The 16,416-nt window shown below is 35.7% G+C and overlaps 1 protein-coding gene across 2 annotated transcripts; it reads left to right on the top strand.

Annotated features, from left to right (window-relative positions):
- Positions 1-6,726: 6,726 nt before the first annotated feature.
- LOC111917973 (oxysterol-binding protein-related protein 1C) lies at positions 6,727-13,506 on the top strand. 2 transcript variants are annotated; one of them, XM_023913614.3, is made up of 10 exons: positions 6,727-7,591; positions 8,157-8,513; positions 9,286-9,385; positions 9,834-10,264; positions 10,408-10,563; positions 10,848-11,015; positions 11,099-11,239; positions 11,303-11,533; positions 11,655-11,768; positions 12,738-13,506. In XM_023913614.3, exons 1-10 carry the CDS (start codon positions 7,076-7,078, stop codon positions 12,903-12,905), a joined length of 2,382 nt encoding a protein of 793 aa, XP_023769382.1. In that variant the 5' UTR covers positions 6,727-7,075; the 3' UTR covers positions 12,906-13,506. The 2 variants fall into 2 exon arrangements, with proteins under 2 accessions (XP_023769382.1, XP_023769380.1); XM_023913612.3 differs by having other exon boundaries at positions 6,728-7,591; positions 9,831-10,264.
- The last annotated feature ends 2,910 nt before the right edge of the window (positions 13,507-16,416 follow it).

Genomic DNA, 16,416 nt, shown 5'->3' with positions numbered 1-16,416 from the left:
TTTTATCAAAATATTGAATTTCATTATTAAAGAAAGCAAGAGACATCAGGGAATAATATATGTCTCAGCAGTGAGGACTGCTGACTAAGGCAAAGAATCATAGACTCCAGGAGGGTATCGAATTAACGACACGCCTGGTTCAGTCTAACAAAGGGGAGACATAGACCCCAGAAGGTACCAAATGAAAGATACAGCTGGTAAGGTCTCAAACAGTGAATATAGACCGAAGACGATACCAAATGAAATGTATCTCTCGCAAGGTCAAAACAAAGACTACATACCCCAGACAGTATCAAACGAAAGATACAGCTAGCAAGGTCGAAACAGAGACTACAGACCCCAGACAGTATCAAATGAAAGATACAACTAGCAAGGTCGAAACAGAGACTACAGACCCCAGACAGTATCAAATGAAAGATACGTCTAGCAAGGTCAAAACAGAGACTACAGACCCCAGACAGTATCAAATGAAAGATACAGCTAGCAAGGTCGAAACAAAGACTATAGACCCCAGACAGTATCAAATGAAAGATACAGCTAGCAAGGTCGAAACAAAGACTACAGACCCCATACAGTATCAAATGAAAGATACAGCTAGCAAGGTCGAAACAAAGACTATAGACCCCAGACAGTATCAAATGAAAGATACAGCTAGCAAGGTCGAAACAGTGTGACTCTGAAAAGTGACATCAGCATACAGTGTAAATTGCTGACGAAATACCGTTACCTTAAAGCCATGAATTATAAGGTAACCCAGGATACTCGTAACCATACTGACTAGAGTTCCAGACGCCCTACAAGCATCTATATAATGTGACATTTGTCACCCCTTGGCTTGGTGAGCCGTGGACTGTAGCTAGCAGTCAGGGTGCGGGGGTGTCAATCCCGTATAGATCTATACACACAATGTTCGCTCTCCCTGCAGGAGACTCTGGTTACCAACTAGACAACAGAGAAGGCCGTGTCCTGAAGATGCATCCCAAATAGTGGGTTTCTAATGAAAGTGCTGGACTAGAGGTAGAGACTTCCCAATAGTGGGTTTCTAATGAAATTGCTGGACTAGAGGTAGAGACTTCCCAATAGTGGGTTTCTAATGAAAGTATAGACCTGAAGTAGAGACTCTTAACTGAACTAACTGAAGTAACCCGTATGCCTAACCTTGTATACATAGTATATAACTAATGAATCAAATGACATTCGGATGGATATCCGATCCCACCAGACCACATCTCAACGAAGAAAAGGAAATAGGGCGGACAACCTTCCTAAGTCCTTCAACCATTATTTATACACATTTACACAAGCACATGCATACATCTAACTATGCTTGAGTGGGTATCAAGTAAAAGTGATTCTCGTGAAGTAGGAGTGTCTAACAAGTGAAGTAAGAGCGGTCGCAAGTGAAGTATAAGTGTCGGATAAGTATAAGCGCATCGCGAAGAGGAGATGACCACAAGTGAAGTAAGAGCGTATCAAGTATAAGTGAAGTAAAGTTGATCTCAAGTATAAGCGAAGTAGACTCGTATTACTAAGTAAGAGTGTGAATAAGTATAAGCGTCATCAGGTATAAGTGACTTCAGGTATAAGCGAAAGCATTACAGAATAGGAGTATAAAATAAGTATAAGCGAAGCAGCAGTAATTAACAATTAAAAGTATTCATGAAAACCTTTGAAAACTTTATTACTCAGGAAAAATCGCATTTGTATTCTTTGAATAAATGGGTGTGAAAACCTCTAGAAATCTTTGGGAATCTTTTATAAATCAGTTTGAAAATGAATCTTTGATAAGCTATAAAAGTAAGAACTTGAACAATTTACAAACCCTTTTTGAAAGCCATTTACAGTGTCCTACTCGGTAAAACAGTGTACGGTGGTAAAATCTTGTGCATGTGGGTTATCAATCACATGTGATTGATATGATAACTGGCATGTTTAACTTGTAATCCCCCCTATAAAACATTTAAAAGCATTTAAAAGGTTCATTCAGGGGTATGAACTCACCTGGTGTAAGTAGGTCCGACGAAAGTGCCGCTTGGGCGTTCGGGGTCACGCAAGGACTTGAACACACACAAGGACCTATTTTAACATATGATAACATATGTTCACATACAATTAGCATATAATATACTAATTAAACAATTATACACACTCAAAGGAGTGGAAAACACTTTTGGTTGTGTGTTTGGGGTCCCGGGTAGCATTTAAGGGTGCTAAGGGTCTCCTATCAGCTGTGGGACTTTGCTATACTCACATATCTAGTGTGTAAAGGGGGTTTAAAGCATCAATATGGACCAAAAAAGGAGTTTACGGCCCAACCTAAGGGAGTTTACGGCCGTAAACTCCCAAGGTCATATTCTTGGGTGTTTGATGGTTCTAGCTTGTTCCTTGATTTATTCTAAGCACTTTTTCCAAAAGGCATGAGTGGAATTGAGGCGTCTAAGGGTATTTTATAGGAGTTTACGGCCTAAGAACTCTCCCAAGGGAGTTTACGGCCGTAAACTCTCACCCTTAGTGATTTGTGAAGTTTCAAGCCTCTAATGCCTTTCTAGAATTTTCTTATGAAGTTTGATGCTATTATGGGTGATTAAAACCAACATTTGAGGGGGTTTTGGGGAGTTTACGGCCTAGATAAATGCTTGGGCCGTAAACTCCAAGAAATCCCTCATTTTCTTGGGTTTAAGTCCTTAGATCCCCTCCTAGTATTTTATGGTAATTGCCTAAGGCCATTAGGGGGCAAAATCACACTTTTGGGCATGATTTAGGGAGTTTACGGCCTTGACCATGTCTGGGACGTAAACTCCTTTCTTTAATTCATTTTGGAGTGTTTCAAGGGTCTAAACTCAAGAGGATAAGTCCCTAAATTATGTAATAAGCCCTAGGATGAGTTTGGTGCACATTTGGGACCATGACTTGTGGAGTTTACGGCCTAAGCATGTGCTTGGGCCGTAAACTCTTCTTTGAGTCCTAAATCCATGCATTTTAGTGTTTAAGCACCCCTAGGCTATATCCCTTAATAGATTCTAAGTTTATGGTCAAGTTTAAAGGCATATTTAGCACCTTTTTAGGGGTTTACGGCCCTAGGATGTTCCTGGGCCGTAAACTCCTTATCCTATGCCTTCTTGGATGGTTTTTGGGCTTTAAACATAAATCAATACGCTTAGAATAAGCTAGGGTAAGCGGACTTACAATTTGGAAGCGTTTGGTTGCGAATTCGGGGCGAAAACGGGTCTAGAGAGAGAGTATAGAGAGAGAGTGTAAAAAGTCTCCAATGGACTCCACTCACCCATATATAGGTTTCACAGTCGGGGCTCAGTGAAATTTTACCCGATACTGCCGTTAAACGGGGCTTTTGGTCGCACCCGATTTAGTGGTCGTAATAATAAAACTTGACATTTTCTAAATGAATGAAAATGTGTGTCCTGTGTTTTTATTTTTATCACGACTTAACGGCATGTTAAAGGTAATCAAATGGAATGTTTATTAAATTGATGCCCTCTAATTAACGAAACTTTTATACAGTGGAATATTCCGTTAACGGTAACGGGGAAATGTAACGGGACAACTTGGGTTGTCACACATAAGGACCCAATTGAGTGTGGAAAGGTTTTAGGGGGTCCCGTGGAGTGACCTAACGTTCTGGACTAAGCCATTGTTCTGGAAATTCATGGGACTCGGCGAGTCCAAGGCAATCTTCTTAAGGATGAAGATGAACTCGACGAGTTGTTCATACAACTCGGCGAGTCAAGGACAGGACCTGTGTATCAGTTGAAGATGAACTTGACGAGTTGTTCATACAACTCGGCGAGTCGGTTGAGGATTCAGTCGATGTTCATTGAGAAGGAAAACTCGTCGAGTCATCGCCTAACTCGACGAGTAGAGACGGGTATGAGGACAAATGGAAGGATAGGGACTCGGCGAGTTGGCGAGCCAACTCGGCGAGTCAGGTCAACTGGAAGTTGACTTTGACTTTGACTTGGTCAGGGGTAAAATGGTCATTTTACCCTAAGAATAGTTAGCAGTGTATGACTAAGTGTTTTGTGGGAATTATTGCTGGGGATTTCCGGAGCCGTAGCGGCAGCAGTTAAAGGATTCCCGCGCAGATCAGTAGCTACTACGATGTGAGTTACCTTCCAATAGCGGTGGGTCTACGACCACAATGTCGGCCCACCAGTAGGAGTTGTATGTTAGATGATTGTCTTTGTGATATCATCTAGGTTTGCTACTACCTGATATGTTATATGCTGGCATGATATGTTATATGTGATAGTAGTAGAGTTCGGTTGTTAGGACCGAAGGGTAGGTCAGGCACCCCAGATATGTCTGACAGCATGTGATGATATGTTTATATGCTGGCATGATATGTTATATGTGATAGTGGTAGTAGGAGGGGAGTAGTCCCCAAGTTCGGTTGTTAGGACCGAAGGGTAGTTCGGACACCCCAGATATGTCTGATAGTATGTTTATGTTATGATATATGTGATAGTAGCAGTAGGGGGTGGAATAGACCCCGAGGATTGGTTGTTAGGACCGACAGGTAGGTCAACACCCTAGAATGGCTTGACATGGGTAGGTCGGCACCCCAGAATTGCCGTACCGGGTATGTCGGGCACCCCAGAATTTCCCGACAGTATGTATGCTATGAGATTGTATGTTATGTGGTACGATGAGGGAACTCACTAAGTTTCGTGCTTACAATTTATAGTTTTGGTTTCAGGCACCTCTTCAGCGAAGGGGAAGGAGTTGGCGTGGTAGCGGCACGTCATACACACACTCTTGTTTTCCGCACTATGAGTTGTTTTGGGATTTGTACTCTGACATTATTATGTTTTTACGATTTGATTTTCAGATACGAGACATGTTTTTATTAAATGATATGATTGGATGATATTTTGTTATAAATGTTTTGCAAATCACTTAATCAAAAATGAAATTTTTGGACGTGAAAATTGGGTCGTTACACTATCATATGTCTTCTTATCAGTCCGAAAAGTTAGCTGCTAGTTCTAATACGGTAATTAAACATTTAGAATTCTGTACACAATAAAATGCCAGGAACTTATACATGGCTCCAAGGAAACCAATGCATACCCCTTTTCCACAAAACAAGTCCATAAATGAACACCAACCAAAACCAAGGCTCTGGAGTTGATCAAAACTCCAAGAACATTCTTCTAAGGAAATATAAGGGAAATAGTTAAAAGCATGAAATATTAATAAAAAACAATAAAGGTGGAAGCTTCATACCTTAAAAAGCTCTAAAGGATGCAAGATTTGAAGTCCAAACCACTCTTCAAGCAACAATATCACTTCCTTCTTCTTCCAAGAGTACCCAAGATCTTGAAACACCAAGAACACACACTCTAGACACCAAGAACACACATACACACATTAAGCTAGGTTTTCTCTTATGGATGGTGGAGGCTAAGGATTAAACGAAACTGTGACCATCTTATTGCTTAAATAGGGCAAAATGCTCAATGTTTAGGGTTTTAAGCCCACCCGCCACCGCACCGCGACCAACACTTGACCTCGCCACCACTTAAATGACGTGGCCGCACCATGATGGATCTCCACCACCGTATTGCAATCAGCCAAAACCTCAAAAATGAAGACTTAAAATAAATTGATGCCAAATAATTAATACTTGAAAACAGATGTTACACCAGTTCTTGAAAGAGATAAATTATATAGGTATTCTTTAGAGAAAGTATAGGTGTGTGTATATGTGTGTGTGTGTGTGTGTATATATATATATATATATATATATATATATATATATATATATATATAGAGAGAGAGAGAGAGAGAGAGAGAGAGAGAGATGTCCGATTATCTTTTTCTTTTCTTAAATAAGTAATAAAAAAACAAAAGCTATGAATGGTATATTAGTCATTTTATAAATACTTAACCTTTATTTCTAATGGGGTTAGTTATAAAGACCATCCATGTAAGGTTTTAAGTTCTCAATAACCATATATGTTCAAAATTCTTCAAAAGGATTTGTAGTGGTATTTTTTTTGTCAACCTTAATGATTATTTATGTAATTTTGTCTAAAAAAGTAAGAAAGGGTATAAATGATATTTTAGATATGTTAGGGACTAAACTAGAAACAAAACCAAACCATAGGGATGGTTCATGTTAAAAGAAATTAGAGAACAAACATGAAAATTACCCAAACGATAGGACCATTCATATAGTTTAATTAAAGAATTTACTATTCTAAAAAAAAAAAAACATTTCTTAATTCCAAACATAATTACAATAAATGATAAAATATTTACATAGATTCATTTGAAAAAAATTCATAAATTTGAAGATATCTCACAATGTCATAGGCATTTCACCGTGCAAGAGAAGTTCACAATTCCTTTGATAGGAAAAGCTATTTAACATCATAAAAGTATTTGACAATTAACCGGTTATATATGTTGCTTTGCGAGAAACTTTTTAAAAAGTCTTCAAATAGCCATTACATAAACTTTTTTGTTATATATTACAAATTATAAATTATAAATTTATTAAATATCATATCATAATTAACATCTAAAATAATTTGTGCATAAAAAATAAAAATATATTATAATTTCTTATGATTAACATCTAAAATAATGGTCCTAACTCTAACACTAATGCTAACCCTAACCCTAACCCTAACCCTAAAGCCAAAGGCAAAGGCAAAGAAAATGGTAAGGCAAGGGATATATGGTTAAATTTTACCGTAGAAATGAATAAAAGCATGTGAGTCGGTCCAAAAAAGTGCTGGTTGCGTCTTTTTGAGTGGTTGGTCGCTACCAAATGACACCACCGGGTATATTCCTTTCCAATCCCTCCGGCGACTTCTTCCTCCTCTTCTTCTTCCGCCCGTAATTCACGCCCCAACCATAACCTTTCTGTTTCCCCTAAATTAACGCAACTTTCCCCCATCGCAGGACCACCATTGAATCATTACACGATTCTGATGGATTACTCGTTCTCTCCGGCCGCCGAACCGTGGTTATGACCACCGCCATATCTAATTTTCTCCCTCTTTTATCATCTTTTTCTTAATTCGTAATTATTGGTTTTTACATATATATGCATCCTTTTTGCTGTGTTCCTGCCGATCATAATAATTCGATGCCTGCTACTCCCTCCTCCGCTGCCGCCCCGGTATCGGATTTTTCCAAGCACATAAATCCCGTTCATAACGTTAACAACCACAACCACAACCACAACCATAACCACCATGTTACTTTCAATACGGCGTCGGATGCTGAACGGCAACCACCCGCGATGAGGTTGACAAGTGGAGATCAGAGAGATGTGAAGATCAATGATATAGTAGGGAGTGGGATATCAGGGATTTTGCACAAATGGGTTAATTATGGTAAAGGATGGCGGCCTCGATGGTTTGTGTTACAAGATGGCGTGCTTTCCTACTATAAGATTCATGGGCCTGATAAGATTGTTGTTAGTAAAGAGACTGAGAACGGGTCAAGGGTCATCGGCGACGAGTCTTTCCGCCGATTCTCTCGTCACCGAAATTCCGGCGCTACTAGTAATAATTCTCATCATCCTCGCCGAAAGCCCGTTGGTGAAGTCCATCTCAAGGTCAAGTCACTTACTGTTTTAACAATTTTCATTCAGTTTCAGTGATGATCAATCATCACGAGTCTGTCTGCGATTTGTCATAGCATCTAGCGGTTTGAAAAGTTTAATTTGACAACTGATGTCTGAGTTTAGGTTGTGCTTGGAGTTCTGGGACGGTATTCTGTAGAAATCGTCTGTAGAAAATCGTCTTAAGAGAGATCAATCTGTTTGTTCGGATTTCTGTCTGTCTGACTTTCTAAACTTTTGGTCGGTTTGGGATTAATTTCTTTGTTTTATGTGAATCCCTCTCTATCTTTGTGTTTGGATTCGGTATTCATGGTACATCAGCTTGAAGGAGTCCAATTATAATTTCTTTCAACTTGATAGTTTCATTGATGTTTTTATGTTGTATTGTGAGAACTCAGTTGGCTGGAATCATCTTTTTACTATGCATGAAAGTGAATTTTTCCATATGAATAAAAGTGTTTCTCGTTTTTTTTTCATTGTTTTATACCGTATTCCATTTTATTTAAGATGGTTTTGCATATATTTTGATACATTGTTTGGTGTCATACATATTTTGTAGGTTTCATCTATTCGTGAAAGTAGGTCAGATGACAAAAGATTTTCCATATTCACGGGGACAAAAAGGCTGCATTTGAGGGCAGACACAAGGGATGATCGAATTGCATGGATGGAAGCTTTCCAGGCTGTGAAGGGAATGTTCCCTCGACTATCTAACAGTGAATTGATGGCTCCTGTTGGCGGCTTTACTGTGTCAACAGAAAAGTTGAGGCAACGCTTATTACAAGAAGGTGTAAGTGAGACAGCCATCCAGGACACTGAACTTATTATGAGGACTGAATTTTCAGCCATGCAAGATCAGTTGGTGCTTCTTAAGCAGAAGCACTTGCTTCTCATGGACACACTGCGTATGTTAGAGGTACATGTAATATCTCATAGGCCCTGTTTCTTTTATTTTTTCCCCCTCTTTGGATGAATGATGTTTTGAAAAAACTGAGAAACACAAACACCCAGATGTACCTTACTAGATTAAGCCATGTACTATCAATCATCCTACTAAAATTTTGGATTTTACTTATTAAAGTTGTCACTAGTTCCATGCATAACTTATTTACAGCAGGGGTAGGTTATCATTTGTTAATCTTATTAGTTTGTAGGTCATGATTTTTATTTCATTTAGATTTGTACAGATGCAGGGGTTGTATTGATTTGAGGGGAAACCTTTTGGTGTACTTTTGATACCTTCAAGTGACATGAACGAAAATTACTTGGAAGAAATGCATTAAAATGAGTGAGTTGATGGTAGTACTCATTGTCATTAGATTATCAGTATCACTAGTTGGTGGCTATATCATCAGTCCATTTCAGTTTCATTTAAGCCCACAAAAGTGTTATGAACCAAGCTATATGACTAGTTTATGCAAGTTATATTTATCAGTTTAGAGCCTTGTGTGTTTTTTTTAGCTTGTAATATACAAGCTTAAGCAATAAATGTCATCCATGTTGTAATAATGGAATTACCCACTAAGTCTTTTGTAGCAATTGTAATAAATATGACATGGTATCTCTTTCATAGAACATAATATCATATGATGCATGCCAATAGTAGATGAAAAAGACCAGTATATACTACTACTATTCATGTTAATCACTTTCAAGGTTTTCTAATATGTTATATCTGTTGCTTGTAGACAGAAAAGGTTGACCTTGAGAACACAGTAGTAGATGAGAGCCAAAGACAATCAAAGGAGGTTGGGGCAACTTCAAGACTAAGGCAAGAGAAATACAGTGGTATGCATTGATTTTCTTTTAATTCCATGTCTTGTTAGAGGGTTTCTTTTCCCTAAAAGGAGTATAGGATGAATGATTTAAAAAAAAAGGGTATATGCTCTAATACTAGTCTGAAACTAAGAGTTAAGACCACCAGCATCTAAATCTTTTTAAAAATACGACGATACTTTTTAAAGTAAAAAATGATTTTTCATCATAAAGGTGTAAAATGCTGGTTAGGCGAGGGATGGAATGAAAAAGGGTGGATGTATTGAGGAATAAGAGTAAGCAATTAAGAAGGTATGATCTCACATCACATACATAGGATGGTTGACTTAGTCGGTGTTAATTAATGGTAAAAAAAAGAAGGGAGTTAATTAGGGAATTTGGCAATTATTTTATTGAAAAGATACAAGAGTTGATAGAAAATAAAGAGGAGGATAAAGAATGAATTGGTATTTGGCAGAAGCAAGTGGAAGTGAATCTGAAGATGATAATGAGAGGGGAGATGCGGATGCTGCAGAGGAAGAGACAGATGATGAAGAGAATGCCTTCTTTGACACACGGGACTTTCTGTCATCAGGTTCTTTTAAAAGTACTGGTTCAGACATGCGGTCCTCATCGTTTTCATCTGATGATGAAGAAGACCATCAAGATGCTTCAATTAGATCATTTGGTAATGACTTCCCTCGTGTTAAGAGGCGCAAGAAGTTGCCCGATCCTATTGAGAAAGAGAAGGGAGTAAGTCTTTGGTCGATGATCAAAGACAACATTGGAAAAGATCTTACCAAAGTCTGTCTTCCTGTATATTTCAATGAACCTCTATCTTCTCTGCAAAAATGTTTCGAGGATTTGGAGTATTCTTATCTTCTTGATCGGGCATATGAATGGGGCAAAAGGGTCAGTATATTTATTCTCTTAAAAACGAAGAATATTTATTATTATTATTATTATTATTATTATTATATTAAATGGTGGAAATATGATGGACGTATTTGATATTGATCTGATTTCTCACCCTTTTACTATAAAATCTGTTTTAGGGTAACAGCCTTATGCGGATTTTGAATGTGGCTGCATTTGCAGTATCTGGATATGCTTCTACTGAAGGAAGGAACTGCAAACCATTTAATCCGTTGCTAGGGGAGACTTATGAAGCAGACTATCCAGATAAAGGGCTTCGATTTTTTTCTGAGAAGGTTTGTTTTAAATACTAATTATTATCATGTGTCATATCCTAACCAAGAGTGTTAGTTCTATATTACCATCCATCACACAAGTCTGTGTCTGTCAGATATGCTCTGTTACAAATGAAATGCCAATATTAATTATACTTTAAGGGTTATAAATTGAGAAAAGGATAACAGTTTTCATTTCTTTCCAATACAAAAACATTATACTTTTTTTTTTGAGGTGGAAATGGAAATGGAATATAGACAAATAGTGTGTGTTGATGTTGATTAGTTGGTTATGCAACAAACAGGTAAGTCATCACCCCATGATTGTAGCGTGTCACTGTGATGGTAAAGGATGGAAATTTTGGGGAGATAGCAACCTGAAAAGCAAATTTTGGGGTCGCTCAATTCAGCTTGACCCTGTTGGGGTTTTAACTTTGCAATTTGAAGATGGAGAAGTTTTTCAGTGGAGTAAGGTATGAGTTTGTTTTAAAACAGAATGAATCTGTAAATAAAGGGTTGACTTGACTTGATGAGTGAGTGAGTGTTGTTGTTTCAGGTAACAACTTCCATATACAACCTTATTTTGGGGAAACTGTATTGTGACCACTATGGCACAATGCGTATCCAAGGGAACCGTAATTATTCCTGTAAGCTAAAATTCAAGGAGCAGTCGATCATAGAGCGCAACCCACATCAGGTACTAGTAATTAACTTATATGAAAAAGTTAATAATTATAGTAATTAACAAGCTGCTCTGCAGGTACAAGGAGTCGTGCAAGATAATAGAAGTGGAAAGACTGCAGCCAGTTTAATTGGAAAATGGGATGAAAGCATGCATTATGTGAGTGGAGATTGTTCTGGGAAGGGAAAAGGTGACCCGTATTCTGAAGCTCAATTGCTGTGGAGAAGGAGCAAGCCCCCAAAGGTTCCCACAAGATACAATCTAACGCGCTTTGCTATTACTTTGAATGAGCTTACCCCTGGCCTAAAGGTAATCTATCAATCTTTTCTTTTTCAACTCTTTGCCTTGCTTCGTATGAACTATCAAGGAATCAGTCTCAATCATCTCATCTCCTCTCCTCTGTTGTGTTTTTTTTTTTTTTTTTTTCCAGGAGAAGCTTCCGCCAACTGATTCAAGACTAAGACCCGACCAAAGGTGTTTAGAAAATGGCGAGTATGAAACCGCAAATGCAGAGAAACTCAGACTAGAACAACGTCAAAGACAGGTACTTTCTTTTTTTTTTTTTTTGCTTTTGCCTCTTAATTTCTGAATACAAAATCTTCCAACACCCTCTACCCACTGTAAAAATGCCCAAGTAAAAAGAAACACCCATATAGAGCCTTATTAAGTGAAGCATCTCTTGTACAAACTACAAAGGGATATATATATATATATATATATATATATATATACACACACACACACACACACACACACTAGGTGTAAGACCCATGTATTACATGGGTTAGTTAAAAAAATTAAATATAAAGGTTCAAATATTTAAGAATTTTGTATTTATAAGAAAATAAGAAAAAACAATGAATTATTAAAATTGATTTTTTTATCTTTTAAATTTAAAAAAAATAAACAAAATAAACCAATAAGCTTTAATTTGGAAATTTTGAAATAAGAAGGTAAGTCCATTAATGAAATTGATATTTATTTATTTCTACATTTATTGTAATTATTACATTAAAGTATTATGTAGAATTTTTTAAAATAGAAAAACTTATAAAATGACATGTGGAAAAGAAATTAATTCAAAATAACCACAAATGACATTTGGCAAATTGAATGAGAGTGTGATATGTGGCAAAAAAACCTTCATTTATTTTATATATATATATATATATATATATATATATATATATATATATATATATATATATATATATATATATATATATATATATGATGATGATGATGATGATGATGACCATTTCAATGAAGAAGTACAAGAGAAGAGTCGGCACAAAAACCAAGTCATTTGAAAAACAGATGCTTTTCAAAAAAAATAAAAAGAAGTTTTAGGGTTGGTTTGGTTTTTTGTTATAAAATCAAAAATAAATACCAAACCAAAGCCATACATATGTTAATATAACATCACAAGAGATAGATAGCAATGCAGTTGCATTTTGTCGAATTAGATATGTGCTTGCTTGCTTGTATAATATGCTGCAATGACATGATTCAGGCTCGGAAAATGCAAGAGAGAGGCTGGAAGCCGCAGTGGTTTGCCAAGGATAAAGCAAGTGATACATTTGTTTATACAGGTGGTTATTGGGAAGCCAGAGAAAAAGCCAAGTGGGATTCATGTCCTGATATTTTTGGACAGTTTTCTTCGGATCAAACATTAGAATGAGACTATAATACATACTCATACTCATACTCATACTCATACACACTCCCCCTCCCTCCCTGCTTTGCAAACAATTTTCAAATCGGAACATGATGATGATGATGAGGTTGTTGACCAGATATCAAAAAGTTAATAGGTGTTTACAAGGATGCTCTCTCTCTCTCTCTCTCTCTCTCTCTCTATCTCTCTCTTGGTTCTTCCCTTTTATGTGTTAATGTTTTCTATACTCCCTTTTCCCCCGTCGTCTAATTGTTGTAAACTCATGCTTTTATTTCTTCTTCCCATAAGGCCCCTCATTTGTGGTCCTTTTATACATACATACATACATACATATTCTATTGCATATTACATGACAAAGCCACCTCACTTCACAATACAACCATATCTTACACCAGTTGAAAGTGCCACAATTTGTTTTTCTTAATACAGATATTTTCGTGTATGATCATGGCTCATACATATTGGTTCATGATGTTATTATAACTGTTTAAGTATATGATGAAACTGCCTTCTAAGGCATGCTTAGGACGAGACTGAAAGATATTTTTCAGTGTTAATTTGATTGGATTGAGATCAATGTCAATAAAACAAAATATTTAGGATGTGTATAGTCATGGAGACTTTTTATATTTTTCGTCTTTGGGAGTTATTCATTTTCAATTTTTCGATTGGAAAATTTAGAAAATGTGTTTATTTAAAATTGACTAGTTTCTATTTAGAAAATTATAAAGGGCGATTGGATGTGGGATGGGATGACATGTTTTGGTGTGATTTTTGTAGTCGGAAATTATGAAAATAATATTTATTGGTTTTTTGAAGTTTTCGAAGTTTTTTGTAATTTTAGAAAAAGTTAATTACAAGAAAAAAAAGCCTATATTTATTGGTTTTTTAAAGTTTTCAAAGTTCTTTGTTAACCCTTTCAGAAAATGAAATTTCTTTATTTTTTTATAAATATCTTGAAAAAAAATGTCAAGTAAACATGTTTTCAAAATTCTAACTTTTCTAAGCATTTTTTTTCATGGAACTATTTTTCCATAACTAAATGGAGCCTTAATTTTTTTTTTGTTCCATTTTAAAACATGGAAGGAATAGTAAACAAATAACTGAAGACATTGTTTGATACTATTGTATATTTCAAGGCGTATTTTACTATAGAAGACATGATAAAGTTGAAAATGTCGTATAGTGTTTTGCATGGATTAAAATAGTGCACCATTCAAAGATGTGGAACAAGGTAGGGTGCAAAAGATGTGTGTCTTGGTTCGTTTTCGTTATTAAATATAATCAATTTAATGTATACCAAAACAAGAGTTTAGTTAAGGGCAATCATTTATTTTCTTAAGATCATATTTATAGATTTTATATACACATTGATCAAATGGTTTGATAAAGGAAAGTTTGCACCGGTTCAAAAATATCTGAATCCGAACGTCTGATCCGAAGTTACTTAAAGTTTCAGATATTTGATTTTCTGAAAGCAGATAGATAATTAAATTTTCTAGATTTGTGGATATTCGATGTTATTTAAAGATAAAAGAGACACTTTAGTTATTTGTTGTTTATAAAATAAGAAATTAGAGTTGATGTTAAGGGTAAAGGGAATGACTTCAATATAACTGCAGAGTGGTAGACGTGGTAGCAAGGCAAGGCAGTAACGGTAGGAACACCGCCCCAACCTCTAGGTATCGCATAAATCACCCCATGCAGAATCATCGTGTTGATCGTGATGAAGAGAAAAAGGAAAAAAAACAGAGTATTCTTTATCTAACGGAATTTGTCCTGTAAAAAGTATTTCTAAAGAAATGTATTTCATTGATTATTAAAACTTGGGATGTCATCACTAATAAAAGAAACATAAGCATAAACGTAATCATTACCAGCCTTACAACATCTAATGGCCTACATCTCTTTTAATCTCTCACTGGATCAAAACATCAAATACATTCACATCGATACATGTGATCCTATATAACGACCTTGCGACATTTAACCATAAGGATTAATGTGAACAACAATTTGACTATGTTGCTTCGGGGGTTCCTTAGCAGCGGACGACGATCAATAGAGACATTAGTGAAAATAATGGAACACACGAGTTATTATACCTAATCCATGCACTTGGATCAATGATAAATGAATGTACTTTATCTATACTCTCGGATCAATGATAAATTAATGTACCTAATCCATATTCTCAGATCAATGATAAATGAATGTACCTAATCCATACTCATGGATCAACGATAAATGAATATACCTAATCCATACTTTCAGATCAGTAATGCATGACTATACCTAATCCATACTCTCATATCAGTGATGAATGACTATACCTAATCCATACTCTTGGATTAGGAATGAATGACAATACCTAATCCATACTCTCGGATAAGGAATGTCAGAGGTCTACACTCCGTTCATATCTCACACACACACACACTCTTAAGAAGATACTACCTAATATCCAACTTCATTAAACTTAAGCCTCATTTTCAAGTATTATCTTATCTCTCGGTAAGACTACAATGCTTAACTCTTAATACCAACTCCGGTTAGGCAACACTATCATACCTTAGTGAATTTATATACTTTCAGTTTTCTCTCTAATAATACTTCTATTATTAATATCACATAATATTATATATATATATATATATATATATATATATATATATATATATATATATATATATATATATAAAGGTTTAGTAGAAAATGCACGATTAGGGCAATAACTATTGGAGCCAATGAAAACATGACAACACATCACAATATGCATATTTAATTTAAACGTTTCCTAAAACGTAAATTACACGAATGGTACTTATGGTTTGATGTAATCAACCTGATTGGTCCTAACTTTTATTTTTATGTGATAACTGTCTCATAACCATTGCCAATCTATTTCGTTAAACAAAACCGTATGCATCCCATTTAATTTGGATACAAATCTTGAAAACAATAAATGCGAATGAATAAATTCACATAAATCAAAGTAATATGCATCCCAAAATCATCAAGTCAATTTAACTGTTTAAATCCCAAGTTCATCTATAATTTTCACTTTTTTAATGACATCCTCACCCTTTGAATCAATATGAACTCAATTTTGACCAACCATCAGACCAAATTTTCAATTATGAATTCATGATTCAGTTTGATAAACAACATTGAATCATCACCATCAACAATTTTCACATCAAAAACAATTTATCAATAAACTTCATCATAGAAAAGTTTTGAATCCCACTTATTGATATATGATGAACATCGAGAAAAAAAAATTATATAATCATTTCAGAAGTTGTGGACTAAAATCAATTTCTGCAACAGACATGAATCAATTTCGATTAACAAACATATGAAAAAACAAATCAAATTAGATCAAACAAAATTCTTGTGAATGAGATAAAGATAATTGATTCAAAGATGAGCATCAACAAAAAGATAAGGATGATGATGTATAATAGACAAACACAACCTATAACTCAATCATCATGATTTGGTTAACATC

Source organism: Lactuca sativa, chromosome 4 (assembly GCF_002870075.4).
Source record: "Lactuca sativa cultivar Salinas chromosome 4, Lsat_Salinas_v11, whole genome shotgun sequence".
In the NCBI taxonomy this organism is placed as follows: Eukaryota; Viridiplantae; Streptophyta; class Magnoliopsida; order Asterales; family Asteraceae; genus Lactuca; species Lactuca sativa.
Note: the sequence above shows the minus strand (reverse complement) of the source record. Positions and strands in the feature narration are given on the sequence as shown.

Bases quoted from the DNA above. Each gene is read 5' to 3' on its own strand.
- LOC111917973 (XM_023913612.3), top strand. From the start codon at position 7,076: ATGCATCCTTTTTGCTGTGTTCCTGCCGATCATAATAATTCGATGCCT. The intron at 10,564-10,847 runs GTTTGTTTTAAA...TGCAACAAACAG, and splicing joins TTCGATTTTTTTCTGAGAAG to GTAAGTCATCACCCCATGAT. The intron at 11,769-12,737 runs GTACTTTCTTTT...GACATGATTCAG, and splicing joins TAGAACAACGTCAAAGACAG to GCTCGGAAAATGCAAGAGAG.